The 22633-nt window shown below is 50.9% G+C and overlaps 2 protein-coding genes across 5 annotated transcripts in view; one reads left to right on the plus strand and one right to left on the minus strand.

The window, feature by feature from the left end:
- The window catches only part of SLC25A25 (solute carrier family 25 member 25), a 40875-nt gene extending 32325 nt beyond the window's left edge, over window positions 1–8550 (minus strand). The window contains exon 1 of one of the 2 annotated variants that reach the window (XM_003822312.4): window positions 8124–8550. In XM_003822312.4, coding sequence (XP_003822360.1) covers window positions 8124–8384 — 261 coding nt within the window. In that variant the 5' untranslated portion in view covers window positions 8385–8550. The remainder of the gene's footprint in view (window positions 1–8123) is intronic. The other variant, XM_008975834.3, reaches the window with a different exon arrangement.
- An 820-nt stretch (window positions 8551–9370) lies between these two features.
- Window positions 9371–15233, plus strand: NAIF1 (nuclear apoptosis inducing factor 1). Of its 3 annotated transcripts, none has more exons than XR_010109004.1 (3): window positions 9371–10135; window positions 12560–13086; window positions 14644–15233. XR_010109004.1 is itself a non-coding variant. In XM_063593920.1 (2 exons), exons 1-2 carry the CDS (start codon window positions 9625–9627, stop codon window positions 13030–13032), a joined length of 984 nt encoding a protein of 327 aa, XP_063449990.1. In that variant the 5' UTR covers window positions 9457–9624; the 3' UTR covers window positions 13033–15233. The 3 variants fall into 3 exon arrangements, 1 of the variants encoding a protein (XP_063449990.1); XR_010109005.1 differs by having other exon boundaries at window positions 9457–10135; window positions 12560–14554; XM_063593920.1 differs by having other exon boundaries at window positions 9457–10135; window positions 12560–15233.
- Window positions 15234–22633: the final 7400 nt, after the last annotated feature.

A 22633-nucleotide genomic window follows, 5' to 3' on the forward strand; every position in this document is an offset into this window, starting at 1 on the left:
GACCATGATGGCCCGTCACCCATCCAAGACTAAATTCTATGGTTCTGCCAAATTCGCATTAGTATAATTAATGGTTAAAAATAAAAAGTTAGGGCCGGGTGTGGTGGCTCACGCCTGTAATCCCAGCACTTCGGGAGGCTGAGGAGGGTGGATCACGAGGTCAGGAGATCGAGACCATCCTGGCTAACATGGTGAAAACCTGTCTCTACTAAAAAATACAACAAAAATTAGCTGGGCGTGGTGGTGGGCGCCTGTAGTCCCAACTACTGGGGAGGCTGAGGTAGGAGAATGGCGTGAACCCAGGAGGCAGAGCTTGTAGTGAGCTGAGATCACGCCACTGCACTCCAGCCTGGGCGAGAGAGAGAGACTCTGTCTCAAAAAAATAAATAAATAAAAATAAAAATTAAAAAAAAGTTAGGCTGGGCGTGGTGGCTCATGCCTGTAATCCTAACACTTTGGGAGGCCAAGGCGAGAGGATCACATGCGTTCAGGAGTTCGAGACCAGCCTGAGCAACATAGGAAAACCCCGTCTCTACAAAAAATACAAAAATTAGCTGGGCATGGTGGTGCACACCTGTAATCCCAGCTACCTGGGAGGCTGAGTGGGAGGACAGATTGAGCCTGGGAGGTCAAAGCTGCGGTGAGCTGTGATTGAACCACTGAACGCCAGCCTGGGTGACAGAACAAGATCCTGTTTCAAATAATAAATAAATAATAAAAAGTTGGCTGCCAGGCACATGTCATCAAGACCCCTGAGGCTGTGTCACAGGCATAATAAAATAAAATAAAATAAAATAAAAAGTTGGCTGGGTACAGTGGCTTAGGTCTGTAATCCCAGCACTTTGGGAAGCCGAGATAAGAGGATCGCTTGAGCCCAGGAATTCAAGACTCAGCTGGAATAGAAATGAAGAAATGAATACCAGCAAAATATTTGTTTCTATCATTCCCTTGTGGGGATGTGAGACTTCAACAAGTAATAACTCTTTTTTGTTTTTTTTCTTTTTGAGACAGAGTCTCGCACTGTCACCCAGGCTGGAGTGCAGTGGCGCGATCTCGGCTCACTGCAACCTCCGCCTCCTGGATTCAAGTGATTCTCCTGCCTCAGCCTCCCAAGTAGCTGGGATTACTGGTGCACACCACAACGCCTGGCTAGTGTTTTTGTATTTTTAGTAGAGATGAGGTTTCACCATGTTGGCCAGGCTAGTCTCGAACTCCTGACCTCAGGCAATCTGCCTGCCTCAGCCTCCCAAAGTGCTGAGATTATAGGAGTGAGTCACCACACTTGGCCCCCATTTTCTTTTCTTTTCTTTTTTTTATTTTATAAAAAACAGAGATGGGGTCTCGCTATGTTGCCCAGGCTGGTCTTGAACTCCTGAGCTCAAGCGATCCACCCATCTTGGCCTCCCAAAGTACTAGGATTACAGGTGTGAACCACTGCATCTGGCCAGTAATAACTCTTTGAACATCAAAAAAATTCATCTAGTTGAAGCTCCAGATCAGACAGGCTCGTGCTCTCTCATTCTCTATTTATATCTATTTTGAGACAGGGTCTTGTTCTGTTGCCCAGGCTGAAGTGCAATGGCACAGTCTCTGCTCACTGCAACCTCAGCCTCCCAGACTCAAGCGATCCTCCTGCCCCAGCCTCCCGAGTAGCTAGACTACAGGCATGGGCCACCATGCCCAGCTAATTTTGTTGTTGTTGTTGTTGTTGAGATGGAATCTCACTCTGTCTCCAAGGCTGGAGTGCAGTGGCGTGATCTTGGCTCACTGCAACCTCCACTGCCCGGGTTCAAGCAATTTTCCCTCAGCCTCCTAAGTAGCTGGGACTACAGAAAGGCATACGCCACCATGCCTGGCTAAGTTTTGTATTTTTAGTAGAGACGGGGTTTCACTATGTTGGCCAGGCTGGTCTCGAACTCCTGACTTCAAGTGATCTGCCCACCTCAGCCTCCCAAAGTGCTGAGATTACAGGCGTGACCCACTGTGCCCAGCCAATTTTTGTATTTTTTGTAGAGACAGGGTTTCACCAAGTTGCCCAGGCTGGTCTCGAACTCCTAGGTTCAAGCCATCTGTCCACCTCAGCCTCATAAAGTGCCATCGTGGCCAGCCTCATATGTTCTTTTTTGTTTTGTTTTGTTTTTTGAGACAGAGTCTGGCTCTGTCGGCCAGGCCCGTGTTGGCACGATCTCGGCTCACTGCAACCTCCGTCTCCCGGGCTCAAGCAATTCTCCTGCCTCAGCCTTCCGAGTAGCTGGGATTACAGGCGTGTGCCACCACGCCCGGCTAATTTTTGTATTTTTAATACAGATGGGGTTTCACCATGTTGGCCAGGCAGGTCTTGAACTCCTGACCTCAGGTAATCCACCCGCCTCGACCTCCCAAAGTGCTGGGATTACAGGGGTGAGCCACCACACCCAGCCCTATTCTTATTTGTTACTTGGTTTTAGGATCAGGGTATGGGACTGCATCTTTCCAAATATCAACTTATTAAAAAAAAAAATCTTCTCAGCTGGACATGGTGGCTCACGTCTGTAATTTCAGCACTTTGGGAGGCTGAGGTGGGCGGATTGCCTGAGGTAAGGAGTTCGAGACCAGTCTGGCCAACATGGTGAAACTCTGTCTCTACTAAAAATACAAAAAAGTTAGCCTGACGTGGTGGTGTGCACCAGTAATCTCAACTACTTGGGAGGCTAAGGCAGGGGAATTGCTTAAACCAGGGAGGTGGAGGTTGCAGTGAGCCGAGATTGCACCACCGCACTCCAGCCTGGGTGACAGAGTGAGAATCCGTCACAAAAAAAAAAAAAAAATCTTCTCAAGGACAGGCATGGTGGCTCACACCTGTAATCCCAGCACTTTGGGAGGCTGAGGCAGGTGGATCACTTGAGGCCAGGAGTTGGATACCAGCCTGGCCAAAATGGCGCAACCCAGTCTCTACTGAAAATACAAAAATTAGCAGGGCATGGTGGTGCAGGCCTGTAATCCCAGCTACACCAGATGCTGAGGCAAAGAATTGCTTGAACCGGGGAGGTGGAGGTTTCAGTGAGCTGAGATCACGCCACTGCACTCCAGCCTGGGTGACAGAGGAAGACTCTGTCTCGAAAAAAAAAAAAAGTATTCTAGTTGACTTGATAATTATGACTTTGAGCCAGGGACCGATTATGCAACAATATAACACAATTAGTTTAATATATGAATTTAATCCAATCTGTGAAAAGCATTTTTCTTTTCCTAAAGGGCTATTATATTATAGCAAATAACGTCTATCTCTTGGAAAGGAGCTTTCTTCTGTAGACTGTCTTATCTAAGTCTGGCTCTTTTGATAAACATCCACAAATGGCCAAACATTTCAAAAGTATAGAGTTCAACAGTCTGTCTGATTAAGCAATACCAACTTGACATTACTGATCTCCATTCAATAATTTCAAGTCAATAGGGATTGCCTCATGTGCATTGCTTGGGTCAGGGAGAGAAATGGGGGAGGGCGGATTCTTGTTCTTTGACAGGGTAAACTGGATAATCTTGAAACCTATACTTTGGGAGCAAAATATGTGGTTCTAAATTATCTCTCCTCCTCTTTCTCAAGTTTCCCCAAAAGAACTTGAGAATTCTCTTCATGTTCCTGAAAAAAACTGTGTTAAGGAGGAGAGGAGCAGGAATCAGAAGACGGTTCCAATTCCTTCTCTGGTCCAATTTCCTAGCGATCAAATGATCTTTGAGGTTGTTCCACTGTCTTTTTGAACCATTGTTCCTTCCCTAGTAAAATGGAGTGAAAATCATTTTACTGACTTGCTTACTTAACAAATTTTTGTGGGGCTCAAAAGAGATGGTGTGGATGCCAGTCTCTAAATGAGCAAACTGCAGCTCATCTAGAACCTCACCTGCAATAAACACCAGCCCCTTACAAGAGCCCCAAAGCCTCAGCTGAAGAGACAACTGTTTACACACAACACAGCTTGCTTTCTTCCTCTAACTGGCTGCCTGAGTTCTAACCTATGTTTTAAATTTGTTTTAAGACACAGATTGTATTTGGTCACATGAAAATGCCTTAAATAGGCAATCTATAATTAGCTCTGGCTGAGTCTCATCTCCCAAAGTCACTACTGTTGTCGTCATCTTTTTTCTTTCTTCTTTAATGAACTCTTCCCTTTTTTTGTCCCAGAACAAGCTTCTCGCTTACATGCCCTTTACAAAGAAAATTTCCCTGGCTGGCTGCCATCGGTTTCTCTGCCCACTTCCATTTTAAGCAATTTTTATGAGTGTCCCATCTCTTCTCAAACAAAGGCAGATGGCAAAACTTGCTGGTTTACTTTTAAAGAAAACTTGACCCAGACTGTTATAAGCTAAGAAGAGGCTTTGTGAAGTCACATGGCCTGGGTTTACCCATCACCCCCTGATAAGCACTCACAGCTGATTCCCGTGCAAACCCCAGCATCTCACACTGGTTTCATATGGGCCATAGGAAGCACCTTCCAAAGTCTGATGTGTTCTTCAACATCTATTCCCATGGCAGATGACCCATTTTGACCCAAAGGGCCCCACATTTCTCTTTCGGCTCCTGCTAGTTCTGCAAAGCCTCAGCACTGCTTTTTCTGTAGGCAGTTAATACTAATGCTAATTCAACAGGAAGTGGTATGGGGGTACAAGAGGCAGGGTGTCTTCCTGTTGCCCAGTTATTTACAAAAAGGCAGATCTTCTCTCCAAGACTTCAAACGTTCCCCACAGGACTAACTTGTGCTCCTTTACAGGTAATGAGCTAATAAATTATTTCCGATCTCAAAGCTGTATAACAACTGAATTTGTTCAAAAGCCAAAAAAGTAGTAGAAATACAGTCTATACTGCCTGGTGCAGTTGCTCGCGCCTGTAATCCCTGAACTTTGGGAGGCCGAGGTGGGTAGATCACTTGAGGTCAAGAGTTCGAGACCAGCCTGGCCAACATGGTGAAATCCCTTGTCTCCTAATAGTACAAAAATTAGCCGGGCCATGGTGGCGGGCGCCTGTAATCCCAGCTACTCAGGAAGCTGAGGCAGGAGAACTGCTTGAACCCAGGAGGCAGAGGTTTCAGTGAAATCACACCATCGCACTCCAGCCTGGGCGACAGAGCGGACTGCTTCTCAAAAAAAAAAAATAAAATAGATAAATAGGCCAGGCGCGGTAGCTCACGCCTGTAATCCCAGTGCTTTGGGGGGCCGAGGCGGGCAGATCATCTGAGGTCAGGAGTTTGAGACCAGCCTGGCCAACATGGTGAAACCCCATTTCTACTAAAAATACAAAAAAAAAAAAAAAAAAAAATTAGCAGGGCGTGGTGGTGCATGCCTGTAGTCCCAGTGTGCCTGTAGTCCCAGGGAGGCTGAGGCACGAGAATCACTTGAACCCAGGAGGCAAAGGTTGCAGTGAGCTGAGATCATGCCATTGCACTCCTGCTTGGGCAACAAAAGTGAAACTCCATCTCAGAAAAGTAATAATAATAATAGATAAATAAATGAAATACATTCTATACTAAACCCACACACCAAAAGAATAAAGAAATGCTTCCTATCATAGAACTTAGATCTGTCACGGAGTCAAAGATTTTAGAGTCAAAGTGACCCCAAGGGGCTAGGCTCTCTTTGGTTAATAAAAGTTTTCTTTCAAAACCAGAAAGAAAAATGATCACTTTCTCCTTATTTGCCCCGAGAAATTCACCACTAAAAAAACAGATTAGGATCAATATCAGATGTGCCTTGAATCTCGAGAACATTGTGCCTCTAGTTGATGCACAAAGCATGGGGCAGACATTTAACATGCTCCCGCAGCCAGACGTTCTCAATGTGCCTGGCAGCAATGCCAAGTGGGTAGGTTCACAAAAGCAGAAACAGAAACCCTCTGGGTTTAGCCTTCCTATTTTTTCTTTTCTTTCTTTTTTCTTTTTTTTTTTTTTTGAGATGGAGTTTCACTCTTGTTGCCCAGGCTGGAGTGCAATGGTGCAATCTCAGCTCACCGCAATCTCCGCCTCCCGGGTTCAAGCGATTCTCCTGCCTCAGCCTCCCGAGTACTGGAATTACAGGCATGCGCCACCACTCCCCGATAATTTTGTATTTTTAGTAGAGACGGGTTTTCTCCAAATTGGTCAGGCTGGTCTCAAACTTCTGACCTCAGGTGATCCACCCGGCTTGGCCTCCCAAAGTGCTGGGATTACAGGCGTGAGCCACTGTGCCCGGCCAGCCATTCTACCTTTTCAAGTGAGTATTCATCAGATACATACAGGAAAATCTCCAGTTCACAACACTATTTTGTGTAAAACTGACTGGAAACATTACAAAACAAAACAAAACAAAAAAAACTTGTCTCTAGCCGGGTGCGGTGGCTCACGCCTGTAATCCCAACACTTTGGGAGGCCGAGGCAGGTGGATCACCTGAGGTCAGGAGCCCGAGACCAACCTGGCCAACATGGTGGAAGCCTATCTCTACTAAAAATACAAAAATTAGCTGGGTGGCTGGGCGCGGTGGCTCACGCCTGTTGATCCCAGCACTTTGGGAGGCTGAGGCGGGCGGATCACAAGGTCAGGAGATCAAGACCATCCTGGCTAACATGGTGAAACCCCATCTCTCTTAAAAATTCAAACAAAAAAAAAAAATTAGCTGGGCATGGTGGCGGGCACCTGTAGTCCCAGCTACTAGGGAGGCTGAGGCAGGAGAATGGCGTGAACCCGGGAGGTGGAGCTTGCAGTGAGCCAAGATCGCACCACTGCACTTGAGCCTGGGTGACAGAGTGAGACTGTCTCAAAAAAAAAAAAAAAAAAATAGCTGGGTGTGGTGGCACATGCCTGTAATCCCAGCTACTGGGGAGGCTGAGGCGGGAGAATCTCTTGAACCCAGGAGGCGGAGGCTGCAGTGAGCCAAGATTGCACCAATGCACTCCAGCCTGGGAGACAGAACCAGACTCCGTCTCAAAACAAACAAACAAAAAAAACTTGTCTCTAAATCTCCTGGACTTAACTCAGCCATTCTATCTTGCGTAGTGTTACTCTTGGTCCTCCTAGGCTGATCCTAATACTTAGCGCTAAATACCTTGGATGTTGATCCAAGAATCTTGAACATGAGTTAACAACACCTATGTACACCCACCCAACAAATTGGTTTAATTCATTGGCGGTTTACCAGATTCTTTTCATACTTGGCTATGAGATTCTCTAATTGTCATGTGTACAAATGGACCATACTAACTCAGCAGTGAAACAGGTTCTTAGGTAAAGTACTCAGGAGTCCTATTCCAGGCTGTAAATCAGGCTAAGCTACAGTAAATGAAATACTTGGGAAAATGGCAGCTACACCTGCCAAGTCAGACTGAAGGGGGAAGAGAGAGAAGGGAAAGAAACAGCCTCTGCTCTGAGGTTCTCATACAGAAAGGCCAGCACTTCTCTTCCTGGCAGGCCCAGGGATGACCATTTCTCTGCGCCCCTATGCCCACACCTCGGCCAAGAGCCCACAATAGTAACAATCTCGCTTTGACTTTTAGAAAAAAAATTTCCCCCAGCTTCTTTCACTCCGTCCACACTCCAACCCCGCGGGGATCACGATCCCATTTTCTGGATAAACAGGGCAATGGAGATGAGCCTAAACCATGAGAACTGTCAGTCTTCGCCGCCAACGTCCACACGGATCAGCCTGAAACCCCAATACCACTTTTTTTTTCAACTCCCACATGTTCCTGAGAGGAACCAGATCAGGGCCCACGGCTGGCATGGAAACGAGAGGGAAAGTAGGGGGTGCTGCTGGGGACTGATGGATGAACCCATCCTTGGGTGAAGGGAGCGTCCAGCTTGGCCTTGAGGTCAGGAGGTGACAAAGGCACACTCCTGAGACCTAGCGTTCTACTCTGGGCAAGAAAGGGCTTTTCGCCCATCAGAAAGCCCATAGGATGCCCACCTGTGTCCACGAAGAACCCGGTTCAAGCACCCAAAGAAGTCAGGAAGGAGCCCTGCTCCCACCAGGGCATAAGTGGGGTGTCCCTCAGTGAGTCAGGGGGCACCCTTCCTCTGGACAGTGGGGGTTCCGCCCAGCCCAAGGGGCCGTCCCCCGAGACCTGTCACCCGGCCCTCGAGGGGCTCCCTCCCCGCCAGTGCTGAGGACGCGCGCAGCCTACCTGGAGCTCGCCCTCGGTGCGGTGCAGTCCCAGGCGCCGCAGCCCCACCGCCAGGTCGTTGACACACAGGCCGCCGTCCCGGTTGACGTCGAGCGTCTGAAAGAGTCTCCACAGGCGCAGCCGGTGGTCCGGGCCCCCGCAGATAGCGCCGCCGCAGGGGTCCCCCACGGACGCCGGCGATGAGGCAGACGAAGAGGCGGCGGTGGCGGCGGCGTCCGGCGGCGGGGAGGCCACACAGCGGCACAACACACTGCTCACCATCGGGCGCGAGGCAGGGGCTCCGGGCGCGGGCGGGAGCGGGGGCGGCGGGCCGGCGGTGACCGCGCGGGAGGCAAGCCAGGCGCTCTGCAGCTGGGAGCGCGGGCTCGGAGACGCCGGCAAGCTGGCGGGAGGGGCGGCTTCCGGGAGCCCCGCCCCTCCGCGCCCCGCCTCGCCCCGCCTCGCCCCGCCTCGCCGGCCACTCCCCCGGGCGCACCGAAGGCCAGTCACAGGCTCGGATGGGGAGCCGGGAGGGGCGGAGCCTGTCTAAGGACAGCCCACGCGCCACGGACTACCCGGATCAATGGGGTGGGCGGGGTCACCCGGCTCCGCCTGGGGCCGATTCAAACTGAGGGAGGCGGGGATTGGCTGAGCCGGGGGCCAAGAGAGAGAAAATCACGCAGCGATGGGCATGAGTAATGTGATTGGCAGGCGGAAGGCCCCGTGTCCAGTTTCCATTGATGAACTAACTCTGTTTAGACTGCGGGATCTTAAGGATGGGAGGAGCGGTAGTGTACGGAGAGATCGTAGCCTCCGGTGGGAAATAGGATTTGTGTGAGAGCATTTGTGAACTGCAGTTGCGAGGCAGAGTTTGTGCCGGTGGGAGGAATTAAAAATTAATTGACCCATGGCTCACGGCCGAAAGCACTAAGTATCCTCAGGAAGCAGGGTTTTGGTAATCTAACTCCCTAAACCACCAATAAAATAGCTGAATTTAACGGCTTAATAGTCATAATACTGACAATTGAACGACAGAACGATTTTCCAATGGAAGTGAATAAAGGTTAGGTAGGCGGGGCGATCTGGGCGACGGACACAATTTTAGACCAATGATCAGGCGAATTACAGTAAGCAGGCGTGCTCTTTAGCTGAGCGACAGATCGAAAGAACCAGTGATCGACGTGATATTTGAGCAGCTACCAACCGGGAAGGCCGGTTTTCCCGGAGAAGCGCTGGGAGGCGGGAAGAGGGGAAGTGGGCGGATCTCCGCACACCTCGGCGGAAGAGGCAGATTCAGGAAGCCATTACGCTGCTGGCTGGCAGCGGCCGGGCGGGTCGGGGCTGGGCTCTACGCACTTTGCGTAGCGAGGGGGGTTACCAAAGGCCTAGTGCTTGGCCTCGAGCAAGCCTGGCCTATCCCCTGTAGGGGGTGGGTGAGGGGCGAGGCTGAGGAAGAAGAGAAGGGGAATTGGGGCGCTTGAGGGGATTATAATTTCTTTAAAAAGAGGGGAGGGGAGAGGCCATGGCCGTCCCAGCCAAGAAAAGGAAGATGAACTTCTCGGAGCGGGAGGTGGAGATCATCGTGGAGGAGCTGGAGCTGAAGAAGCACCTGCTGGTGAACCACTTCAACGCCGGGGTCCCCCTGGCCGCCAAGAGCGCGGCCTGGCACGGCATCCTGAGAAGGGTCAACGCCGTGGCCACCTGCCGCAGAGAGCTGCCTGAGGTCAAGAAGAAGTGGTCTGACCTCAAGACCGAGGTCCGTCGCAAGGTTGCCCAGGTCCGGGCCGCCGTGGAGGGTGGTGAGGCGCCGGGGCCCACTGAGGAGGACGGAGCTGGGGGGCCTGGGACAGGCGGTGGCAGTGGCGGCGGTGGCCCACCTGTAGCCCCAGTGCTGCTGACCCCCATGCAACAACGTATCTGCAACCTGCTGGGCGAGGCCACCATCATCAGCCTGCCCAGCACCACAGAGATCCACCCTGTGGCCCTCGGACCCTCGGCCACCGCAGCCGCAGCCACGGTCACCCTGACACAGAGTGAGTGACCTCTCCTGCCCAGGCGGCGTGCATAAGTGGGAAGGGCCAGCAAGCTCTGGGGTGGCCTGGGGAAGGTTGGCTGCCAAGGGTCAGAGGTCAGATGGGGGTCTTGGAAGACCATGAGGCCTTCCAAGAGCAGCACCCAGACAGAAGTGATCTTGCTCTCTTTGGGACTTCCTCAGCACGTGGGCTGGACTTCTGACGTGCTGGATAGCTCGCCACTGAGCATTGCCACCATGTTTGTCCATGACTTACCTCCACTTGCCGAACTGGGTGGTCCTTGAAAACAAGAGACCGTGTCTGTATCCCCACAGGACTTTTCACAGGGCCCGGCTTGTAGTAGACAGCCAGGCCATATTTGTTGAAAAAATTGATGGGAATAATACTGCCCAAGTGAGACAACGATTCTGGATTCTGTTTTCAGTGTGGGGGATCTTTCATCAGGTGCTGCTCAGGAGCCTCATGGTTCCTGGTGTTAATCTACTCCATTCATTCATTCATTCATTCATTCATCAAACATTAGCACTTACTCTGTACCAAACCCTGTGCTGGGCACTGGGATTACCAAGTTGTCTAAAATACAGGCCAGTTATGTTCTAGTAGGACAGAGATGACACATATAGGAATAGCTTCACCATCAGTTGGGAAAACCTAAGGCCCCGGAAGAGGAAGGGGGCTTCTTGGTGGCATAAGGACACATAGCTGACATTGGTGTTGAAGGGTGGAGGAGCTTGACCTCTCCCACATGCGCGGAGGCCCAAACAGCCCAGCCAGGATCCTTTCCGTGGTTCTCAGGAATGACAACAGAACTAACTTTGGTTGGATTTTTTAGTTCAAAGAAGAGTTTGTGCCCTGTTACCTCTGCTCGTTTGTGATGACTGTGAGCTGGATCATTCAGTGATTCTCAGTGGGGGTTGGGGGAGTTGGGTGGATGTGCGAGTGCCATCCCCTCACAATGCGTATTTCTCAAGAATACACTGGGGTGGGGTAAGGGGGACAAACACGGGTCTAAGTCAGATGCTGTTCTGGAACAGGAAGGATGTTTAAGTATCGGATTGACCCAGATGATGACAGACAGGGAGACATTGACTGGGTACTTTAGCTACTGCTGCCCCATTCCCACCTCCTTTTCTGCTTTGCCATAGGGGCCTAGGAAGTCAAGTCAAGAAAGCATCAAAGGGCCGGCATGGTGGCTCACTCCTGTAATCCCAGCACTTTGGGAGGCTGAGGTGGGCAGATCACTGGAGGTCAGGAGTTCGAGACAAGCCTGGCCAATATGGTGAAACCCTGTCTCTACTAAAAATACAAAAATTACCCAGGCTTGGAGGTGGGCGACTGTAGTCCCAGCTACTCGGGATCTGAGGCACAAGAATCACTTGAACCTGGGAGGCAGAAGTTGCAGTGAGCCGAGATCGTGCCACTGAACTCCAACCTGGGTAACAGGGCAAAAGAGCAAAACTCTGTCTCAAAAAAAAAAAAAAAAAGCAGAAAGCATCAAAGGAGGTAGGACTAATGTGGCTGCAAAGAGCGTGTGTAGAGTCCCACCCAAGATGCCTGCTGCATGGTACCACAGAGAGCATGTGACCCAGCCTCTGGGGTGCCTTTCTTTTTCTTTCTTTCTTTCTTTTATGAGATGGAGTTTTGCTCTTGTTGCCCAGGCTGGAGTGCAATGGCATGATCTCGGCTCACTGCAACCTCTGCCTCCCAGGTTCAAGTGATTCTCCTGCCTCAGCCTCCCAAGTAGCTGGGATTACAGGCATGCGCCACCATGCCCGGCTAATTTTGTATTTTTAATAGAGACGGGGTTTCTCCATGTTGGTCAGGCTGGTCTCGAACTCCTGACCTCAGGTAATCCACCCACCTCGGCCTCCCAAAGTGCTGGGATTACAAGCGTGAGCCACCGCGCCCGGCCGGGGGTGCCTTTCTTAGCTAGGAGCAGCCCAGTGTGGAGGTCAGGAGCACATCGGGCTCAGCTGTTGGGGAGACCTGGGTTTGCCTCTTGGCTCTGCTGAATGAGCTCTGTGACCTTAGCAAGTCATTCTACATTTCTCAGTCTGTTTCCTCATCTCTGAAAAATGAAGATGACAGCACCAACCTCTTGGTGTCATTTTGAGGATTTGTTGAGCTAATGAGTACAAAGTGCCTGACATGTAGTAGTTGCTCTAAAAGTTTTGCTAGTATTATGATCAACATCTTTGCTTTTGCCAGATCCAGGGCTGGCCCTTTGATTACCAAGTAGATTAAGATTCTGAACCCCTTAGATTCTAGATTTATATGTGAATAGCTATGCAGCCAGGGGAGGCCTGGATTCCCCTTTATGTCCCTCCAGGACAGGACTTTATGGCCTCCTCCCCACCCCATACAGCCAGCTTTATTCCTTCCAGAAAGTGACCTCCCTTGGCCTCTGTTCTTTCTACCCTGCAGTCCCCACAGAGACCACCTATCACACGCTGGAGGAGGGCGTGGTGGAGTACTGCACGGCTGAGGCGCCCCCACCTCTGCCACCGGAGGCCCCTGTGGACATGATGGCCCAGCATGCAGACACGTCGGTCAAGCCGCAAGCGCTCAAGAGCCGCATTGCTCTCAACTCCGCCAAGCTGATACAGGAGCAACGGGTCACCAACCTGCATGTGAAGGAGATCGCACAGCACCTGGAACAGCAGAACGACCTACTGCAGATGATCCGCCGCTCCCAGGAAGTGCAGGCCTGTGCCCAGGAGCGCCAGGCCCAGGCCATGGAGGGCACACAGGCTGCCCTGAGCGTCCTCATCCAGGTCCTCCGGCCTATGATCAAAGATTTCCGCCGCTACCTGCAGAGCAACACAGCTAACCCGGCCCCCGCCTCTGACCCTGGGCAGGTGGCCCAGAATGGGCAGCCAGACAGCATCATCCAGTGAGGGCAGGGGTCAGGCCAGCCTTCTGCCATGATGGGATGAAAACTCCATGGACTCGTAAGTGGGTCCTGTGATTGGCCTTGGCCTTAGACCGGCCGCGTGCACAGCTCCCTCTTTAATAAACGCTTAGGGGTTGCACTGTTTTTGAGAAGAGGAATTTGTTGGGCTCCTGGGACCCAAACTCGTACTCCCCCTACTTGAGCTGCCTTGCTAAGATCCAGAAGATTGGTTAGCAGGGGGGTCATGTGTGCATGTGATGGGACATGTGTTGTCATGACCCCCGGCTTGTGACATGACCCAGCCTTGGTCTTGGACAACTGTAAGGAACAACACAACGGGCTGTCACTGGGGGCCGTCACCCAGCCTGGGTCTCTACTGAGCTGCCCAACCCCAGGTGCCATCCTTTCGAGTAGGGTAATGTCACTGATGCTGGCAGTTGAGCAATAATATCTTCCTCCTTTGGGAGGTAGTGTGACTGAGCCTGAGGAGGAAACCCCACCCTTTTCTCCTCACTGTGCCTCGGTTCTCAGGGGACTCCAATGACTGTTGTGCTGTCCCCCGACCCCACCCCAGGCACAGCGCAGGCCCTTGTTAGGTAGTGCGCTGGGACGCCTCCGTAATACATGCAGTGTGCAGCCAGTCTGGCTCAGGAATGCTGTGTATGGTGGGGACGGTTTGGCCACTCTCTGGTTTTCAACAGCATCTCTGGGCAGCCCTTTGGTGGTTTGTCCCTAGAGCTTTTGACTCAGGTCAAGCTTTGGATGCTGTAAATTTTCGAGAAAGCCAACTAGTGTGGAAGCTTGCTGCCCCACTGCAGTGGGTCTGAGTGACCTGTTGGCTTTGTGCGGAGGCTTGCATCCAGCCAGTTGTATTTATTCTGTGTGTGAACCCCTCCTAGGAAGGCCTCCAGGAGGGCTGCCCTGTGGCCACACCCATCCTCCTTTCCTCTCTGCTGACTCCACATTTCCAAAATTCAGTGCAAAAAAAGCCCTGCTGAGCATCACATGCTGGACTCTTCCCCTGCCACACCGCTCAGTGCCTTCTGTTCTCTTGAGACTCCCTCTGAGTGGCTGAGTGAATCCAAAGCCATAATTGACCCTGAATGTAGGAGGAGGAAAAGGCAAAGCTGACCTAAGAAGTGGGACCCTGGCCGGGCGAGGTGGCTCAAGTCTGTAATCCCAGCGCTTTGGGAGGCCGAGGCGGGTGGATCATGAGGTCAAGAGATCAAGACCATCCTGGCCAACATGATGAAACCCCGTCTCTACTAAAAACACAAAAATTAGCTGGGCGTGGTGGCGCACACCTGTAGTCCCAGCTACCCGGGAGGCTGAGGCAGGAGAATCGCTTGAACCCAGGAGGCGGAGGTTGCAGTGAGCCGAGATTGCACCGCTGCACTCCAGCCTGGCGACAGAGCGAGACTCTGTCTCAAAAAAAAAAAAACAAAGAAAAAAACAAAAAAACAAATGGGACCCTTTGGATTCTATGCTCAGGGAAGAGCAGGCAGAGCCTTGGAGTGCTGAAGGAGGTGCTTTTCCCTGTTCCATCTTTACACTTTCTCTTCTGAGATGTCTGTAAGGATTTTACCCAGATGCCATTTGTCTGTTTCATTTTCAGACTCACCATCAATTACCAAGGCCCTTGCATCTCCCCAGATCGTTTCCCAAGTTTGGCGATTTGCTGCCGGTGCCTCAGCCACATATGACCAATGGTTACAACTCAGGGCTCCAGACCTCAGCTAAAAAGAGAAGATGCCGCCCTCCTGGGCACGAACGTTTAGAATGCTCAGCTCCTCTATTGTGACCACAGGAAGGTGGCCCTGAAGATGCACTGAAGACAGCTGGGAGGTGACTGCTGTACTGTCAGCCTCTCTGTGGAGGCATTCGTGCAGTGCCAGCTAAAAGGGAGGTGAAGGGGGATATCGGACCCAGCGAGGGAGTTGCTGGTAGAAGGAAAGCTCTTCTCAGTGTGGCTGGATTAAGAGCAGCCCAGCAGCTTGGGCACCTCCACTCTGTGCGGTCTGATGGCCCCAGCAAGGTCGCTGCAGGGACTTCCTGAGGACTTGGTTTGGTTTTTTTCTGGGGTTGGAAATCTGAGCCAATATTGTGTCTGTTCCATTTGGGTATGAAGAGGAAGTCTGGATCACTTAAACTGACTAGTTATTTCCGGGTCATAGTTTTAAATTAAAGACATATCACTTTTTTATACACACATCTCTGTGTCTTTATTGCTTATATATAGAAGAGAACCAGGGACTGGCAGACCATGGCCCACAAACTCAAATCGGGCTCACCACCTATTTTTATAAATAAAATTGTATTGGAACACAGCCACACCCATTCATTTATGAACCTGTGGCTTTTTTTTTTTTTTGTACCACCAAAGCAAGAGTTGAGTAGTTACAGAGACATCTGGCCCACGAAGCCAAAGGTGTTTACTCTCTGACCCATTTACAGTAGAAGTCAGTCTATTCCTGGTTTAAGGCAGTGTTTGGGACTCTTACGAATTACCTGAGGCAGGCCAGGCACTGTGGCTCATGCCTGTATCCCAGCACTTTGGGAGGCCAAGGTGGGCGGATCACGAGGTCAGGAGTTCGAGACCAGCCTGACCAACATGGTGAAACCCTGTCTCTACTAAAAATACACAAATTAGCCAGGCATGGTGGCATGCACCTGTAATCCCAGCTACTCAGGAGGCTGAGGCAGGAGAATCACTTGAACCCGGGAGACAGTGGTTGCAGTGAGCCAAGATCATGCCATTGCACTCCAGCTCAGGCGACAGAGCAAGACTCCGTCTCAAAAAAAAAAAAAAAAAAGAAAAAAAAAAGAATTACCTGAGCCATTTGTTAAATATACCCAATCGCAGGCCTCACTCAAAACCTGGAGGGAGGACTCTATGCATTGTAAACAAGCCCTCAGTACAAGCCCTCAGTAATCCTGATATTTTCTGAAGGTTAAGAATTTTTTTTTTTTTTAAAGACTGGATCTGGCCAGGTGTGGTGGCTCATCTCTGTAATCCCAGCATTTTGGGAGGCCGAGGCAGGTGGATCACGAGGTCAGGAGTTCGAGACAAGCCTGGCCAACGTGGTGAAACTCCGTCTGTACTAAAAATACAAAAAATTAGTTGGGTGTGGTGGCGGGCACCTGTAATCCTAGCTACTTGGGAGGCTGAGGCAGGAGAATCGCTTGAACCCGGGAGGCTGAGGTTGCAGTGAGCTGAGATCACGCCATTGCACTCCAGCCTGGGCAACAAGAAACCCTGTCTCAAAAAAAAAAGACAGGGTCTTGGCCAGTTGGCGGTGGCTCATGTCTGTAATCCCAGCACTTTGGGAGGCCGAGGTGAGTGGATCACCTGAGGTCAGAAGTTTGAGACCAGCCTGACCAACATGGAGAAACTCTGTCTCTACTAAAAATGCAAAAATTAGCTGGGCATGGTGCCACATGCCTGTAATCCCAGCTATTGGGGAGGCTAAGGAAGGAGAACTGCTTGAACCCGGGAGGCTGAGATCGCACCACTGCACTCCAGCCTGGGCAACAAGAGTGAAACTCTTGTCTCAAAAAACAAAAAAAAACCATGATCTCACTCTGTCACCTAGGCTGGAGTGCAGTGGCAGGATCACAGCTCACTGTAGCCTTGACCTTCTGGGCTCAACTGATCCTCCCACCTCAGCCTCTCGAGTAGCTGGGACTACAGGCATGCGCCACCACACTCAGCTAATTTTTTTTTTTTTTTTTTTTTTGGTAGAGATGGGGTTTCACCATGTTGCCCAAGCTGGTCTCCAACTCTTGGGCTCAAGTGTTCCTCCTGCCTCTGCCTGCCAAAGTGTTGGGATTACAGCCATGAGCCACTACTCCAGGCCGGTTAAGAACCTTGGCTCAGAGACTGGAAGACTTAAACTCAGCTGGAATCCGGATCCTGCACCAAGGATGACTGCTTCTCTGGAGTTTCTGCTGAACAGTTGGGAAGTCCTGCCAAGCAGGGATACTCCTTTAAATAAGACTGGCCTTCCTTCTGGAGGGATCTCAGTATTCCTGGGCATAGCTATCACTCTCACCAGTATTTAGTAACAATAAAAACTAACAATTATTGGCCAGGCATGGTGGCTCACGCCTGTAATCCCAGCGCTTTGGGAGGCCGAGGCGGGCGGATCACAAGGTCAGGAGATCGAGACCGTTCTGGCTAACACGATGAAACCCCGCCCGTCTCTACTAAAAATACAAAAAATTAGCCGGGCGTGGTTGCAGGCTGCTGTAGTCCCAGCTACTTGGGAGGCTGAGGCAGGAGAATCACTTGAAGCCAGGAAGTGGAGGTTGTAGTGAACCAAGATCACACCACTGCACTCCAGCCTGGGCAACAAGAGCAAAACTCCGTCTGAAAAAAAAAAAAAAAAAATTGGAACAGGTGTGGTGGCTCACATCTGTAATCCAAGGTGAGGAGGTCAAGATGGGAGGATCACTTGAGCCCAGGAGTTCAAGACCAGCCTGGGCAACATAGCAAGACCCTATCTTTACATATATGCAATATATATATTTAAATACAGGATGAGAATGGCGTGAACCCCGGAGGCAGAGCTTGCAGTGAGCCGAGGTCGCGCCACTGCACTCCAGCCTGGGGAACAGAGCAAGGCGCCATCTCAAAAAAAAAAAAAATTAAAAACTAACAATTATTGGCCGGGTGCGGTGGCTCATGCCTGTAATCCCAGCACTTTGGGATGCTGAGGCGGGCGGATCACGAGGTCAGGAGATCGAGACCATCCTGGCCAACATAGTGAAACCCCATCTCTACTAAAAATACAAAAATTAGCCGGGCATGGTGGCGCATGCCTGTAATCCCAGCTACGTGGGAGGTGGAGGCAGAAGAATCCCTTGAACCAGGGAGTTGGAGGTTGCAGTGAGCCGAGATTGCGCCACAGCACTCTAGCCTGGTAACACAGCGAGACTCCGTCTCAAAAAAAAAAAAAAAAAAAAAAAAAAAAAAAAAAACAACTAACAATTATTGAGCCCCTAGTCTACTGAGGCCTTATAAGCATTATCTCATTGACTCCTTGCAACAGCCCCAGGAAGTAGGCACTAACATTGTTCTGTTTGCAGGTGAGGACATTGAGAATCAGAGAGGATTAACAATTTGCCTAAAGTCCCACAGCTACCTTATTACCCAACGTAGCCCATGCTGTTAGCTACTGTTCTTAACTACTCTGACCTTGCTGCCAGTAAGATTTGAGGTCACCTAGAGATGATTTGAGCCTGACCTGACCGGGAGGAGTAGTGTCTAGATCAAATGAGGCCTAGAGGCAGCTTGTGTTAGTATTCCTTTTTTTTTTTTTTTGCTCTGTCGCCAGACTGGAGTGCTGTGGCACGATCTCGGCTCACTGCAACCTCTGATTCCCTGGTTCAAGCAATTCTTCTGCCTCAGCCTCCCAAACCTTTTATATTTTAAACCCTTTTGATAGCCTTTTGGAAAGGCATGCTTTGTAAACTGTATTTTAGGGGAGAGTACTTTCTTTTTTTGTTTATTTGTCTTGAGACAAGTTCTCACTCTGTTGCCTAGGCTGGAGTGCAGTGACACAATCATGGCTCACTGCAGCCTTGACCTCCTGGGCTCGAGAGATCTTTCCACCTCAGTCTCCCTAGTAGCTGGGACCACAGGAGCCCATCACTATGCCCAGCTAACTTTTGTATTTTTTGTTGAGACTGGGTTTTGCCAGGTCAGCCAGGTAGTCTCGAATTCCTGGGCTCAAGTCATCTTCCTGCCTCGGCCTCCCAAAGTGCTGGGATTACGGTGTGAACCGTGGCATCCGGCCAGTTCTTTCTTCAATAATGCTTGCCCAACAGATCTACAAGGCAGTGCTGGGAATAGCTCATGCTCAATAAATACAGCTGCTGTCATCGTCATTACAGTGGCCGATAATCCGAAGTGGTAACTACCAAGTCTTGATGTCACAATGGGAGTTCTGTGGTTTGAATGGGATTACAAAGGATGCGACCCTGGAACTAGAAGGTGGCAGGGGCACAGAAAGCAGAGTGGGAAGGACTTAAGGCTGACTGGGGACATGGGAACCAAGGCCAGTACAGGGAAGAGGCCACCGCCAGGAGGCTGTGGCTGCAATTGCTCTGAAAGAGGCGGGTGCGCAAGTTGGAGACTGCTGAGCTGTCCCCTTACCTTAATCCATGAAGACAACAGGCTACAGTGAAAGTAACAGTGAAGCCTGTAATTGCTTACTATGCTGGCGTAAGCAAGAGGAGAAAACGCCACTCCCCTTATGTTCCATTTTTTTCCCCACAGGACAGCACCAGGTAAGGGTGAGATGTATTACACAAGGGGGTGTCTTCTCACTGCTGAGGGAATCCTCAGGAAAAAAAGACTCCTGCTGTTTTATGGCCTTGGTGGGGGTCAGAGGGGGACAAGAGGGAGAAGGGCTAGGAGTGGAAAATTACTGATAGTAAAGAGTGTTCAAGATTCCTTTCACTGGCTGGGCTTGTGTAATCCCAGCACTTTGGGAGGCCAAATCAGGAGGATCTCCTGAGCCCAGGAGTTTGAGACCAGCCTGGGCAACATGGCAAAAATCTGTCTCTACCCAGAAAAAAATAATAATAAAAATTTAAAAAAGAGGGAAATACAAAAATTAGGCCAGGCACAGTGGCTCATACCTGGAATCCCAGCACTTTGGGAGGCCAAGGAAGGTGAATCACTTGAGGCCAGGAGTTCGAGACCAGCCTGGCCAACATGGTGAACCCTGTCTCTACTAAAAATACAAAACTTAGCTGGGAGTGGTGGCAGGGGCCTATAATCCCAGCTACTCAGGAGGCTGAGGCAGGAGAATCACTTTAGCCCGGGAGGCAGAGGTTGCAGTGAGCTGAGATCACGCCACTGCACTCCAGCCTGGGCGACAGAGCGAGACTCTGTCTCCAAAAAAAAAAAAAAGGAAAGAAAAGATTCCCCACACTCCACACTCCTGCCAGGAGGTCCTGGCAGAGGCACCTGGGTAAGGCTTCAGTTGAGACCCCCTGATGGGGGCCACCGAATAGAGGCACCTGGGCTGGGTCTGCAGTATGTGCAAGGGCATGACCGGCTGGGGAGCTGACTCCATGACTGCAACTCACTGGTTGTGTCTCAAGTCTGGTGTGGGGAGGGCAGCTGCCCCCTCCTGCCACCCCACTGAGGCCTGCCAGGCTCAGCCTTTGTCATTGCTTCTGGTTGGGACTGAGAGATCGCATGTAGGCTTGTGGCCAGGAGCCAGGCTCCTCACAAGTAAATGTGGGGGCTTCAGAGTCTGCCTGTCTCTAACTTCCTGACTGTGCTCTAGGATGGGATTATTTAATTTCTCTAAAAATCCTTCTCTGATAAGGAGGATGGGTGAAGTTAACAAGCTGTTGCTCACAGAACACAGAACACAGTGGGGGACACACAGCAGGTGCTCAACACCAGTAGCTGCTTGCTTCAGTTGTCTTTGCTGTGTAACAAGCCAACTTGAAACTTAGTGGCTGAAAACAATGATCATTTATTTGCTCATGATTTTGCAATTTGATCAGGTCCCAGAAGGAACAGCTTGTCCTTTTCTCAGTGGCAGCTGGACCTGCCCCACTGGGGCTGGGCCTCTACCCCTAAGACGGCTCACTCACATGCCTTGCTTGGAAATCTCCCTGAACTGCCTTCCTGACCCTTGCAGAAATTCTAGACCAATCAGTCGAGGTTCTCAGAGGGTGCGAAAGAGTGCCTGCTGGGAGGAACCGGCAGGGACAAACCCAGTCTTTTGGTTAGAGATGATGAACTAACTTCAGTATGGAGGTTTACAGAGGGGGATGTGGTTCTCAAAATGGTCTGTCCGGTGGCAGAGCCCTAGAGGCTGTGCCAGAATGTGCTGGTTCCCTGCCCCACCTCTTCCCCTGCCCAGCTCCTGGGTAGCCTCCAGGGCTCTGCTTATTTCCTCAAGAGGTCTTTTTCCAGCTCCCACCGGTCCAGGCTAGCTCTCACTGCTGCCCATGCCCATGGCCCCCTGGACGTCCTATCTCTAACTCTCATGCTACCTGGAGTCGCTCCTTCCCTTCCCTCCCCTCCTCCCTCCCTTCCCTTCTCTTCCCTTCCCCTCCCTTCTTCTCCCTTTCCCTCTCCTCCCCTCCCCTCCCCTCCCCCCTCCCCTCCCCTCCCCCCTCCCCTCCCCCCTCCCCTCCCCTCCCTTCCCCCCTCCCCTCCCCTCCCTTCCCCCCTCCCCTCCCCTCCCCTTCCTCTCTCTCCCTCTCTCTCTTTCTTTTTAGAGACAGAGTCTCGCTCTGTCGCCCGGGCTGGAGTGCAGTGGTGCGATCTTGGCTCACTGCAACCTCCACCTCAGCAATTCCTTCAAGCGATTCTCCTGCCTCAATTTCCCGAGTAGCTGGGATTACAGGCATGCACCACCATGCACAGCTAATTTTGTATTTTTAGTAGAGACGGGGTTTCTCCATGTTGGTCAGGCTGATCTTGAACTCCCGACCTCAGGTGATCCGCCCACCTCAGCCTCCTAAAGTGCTGGGATTACAGACATGAGCCACCGCGCCTGGCCTATTTATTTTTTTAGACAAAGTCTTGCTCTGTCACCCAGGCTGGAGTGCAGTGGCGCGATCTTGGCTCACTGCAAGATTCACCTTCCAGGTTCAAGCGATTCTCCTGCCTCAGCCTCCTGAGTAGCTGGAATTACAGGCGCCCGCCACCATGCCTGGCTAATCTTTGTATTTTTAGTAGAGACGGGGTTTCACCATGTTGGCCAGGCTGGTCTCGAACTCCTGACCTCAAGTGATCCACCCGCCTTGGCCTCCTAAAGTGTTGGGATTACAGGCGTGAGCCACCGTGCCCGGCTGAGTTGCTTGTTTTCCTCACTGGTTGATCTTTGGCTCTGGGACCTTGTCTATCTTGCTCCCTGCTGCAGTGGAACTCTGGGAGAGGCACTTTCATTCCCAGTTACCCAAGCTGGACACTTGGATGCCTTCCTTGGTCCCACCCACTGTCTCTCTTCTCACATCTTGTTCTGAAGATGCTCTTCCTCCCTCCCCCACTCCCATGTTCTCTCTCACCCATGATACCCACAGCAGACTCCTTACTGGCCTCCTGCCTCCAGGCCCTGCTGAGGAGGGTCTTCAGAAGCAAATCTACCCATGCTGCAGCCTGTTCCATCCTTCAATTACGTCCCTCAACTCCCCGGATAAAGTATCAGCTCCTTAATGTGACCTATTGCCACTTCCCTCCTTATACTCTGCATTCCAGTCACATCAAGAAAGTTTACTTCCTTAAAAATATTGGGCTCTTCAAGATCATGCCACTGCATTCCAGCCTGGGTGACAGAGGAAGACTCCATCTCAAAAAAAAAAAAAAAAAAAAAAAAAAGGCTCTTTTCCTTTGTTTGGTTGTTTTTTGTTTTTGTTTTTTTGTTTTTTTTGAAACAGGGTCTTGCTCTGTTGCCCAGGCTTGAGTGCAGTACGGCAATCTCGGCTCACTGCAACTTCTGCCTCCCTGGAATCAGCGATTTTCCTGCCTCAGCCTCCTGAGTACCTGGGACTACAAGGGCATGCCACCACACCCATCTAATTTTTTGTATTTTTAGTAGAGATGGGGTTTGCCATGTTGGCCAGGCTGGCCT

This window comes from Pan paniscus, chromosome 11, assembly GCF_029289425.2.
Source record: "Pan paniscus chromosome 11, NHGRI_mPanPan1-v2.0_pri, whole genome shotgun sequence".
In the NCBI taxonomy this organism is placed as follows: domain Eukaryota; kingdom Metazoa; phylum Chordata; class Mammalia; order Primates; family Hominidae; genus Pan; species Pan paniscus.

What these genes read in the sequence shown, in the direction of transcription:
- NAIF1 (XM_063593920.1), top strand. Translation starts at nt 9,625, where the DNA reads ATGGCCGTCCCAGCCAAGAAAAGGAAGATGAACTTCTCGGAGCGGGAG. An exon ending in CACGGTCACCCTGACACAGA is followed by an intron (nt 10,136 to 12,559) that starts GTGAGTGACCTC and finishes TCTACCCTGCAG; the next exon opens with TCCCCACAGAGACCACCTAT.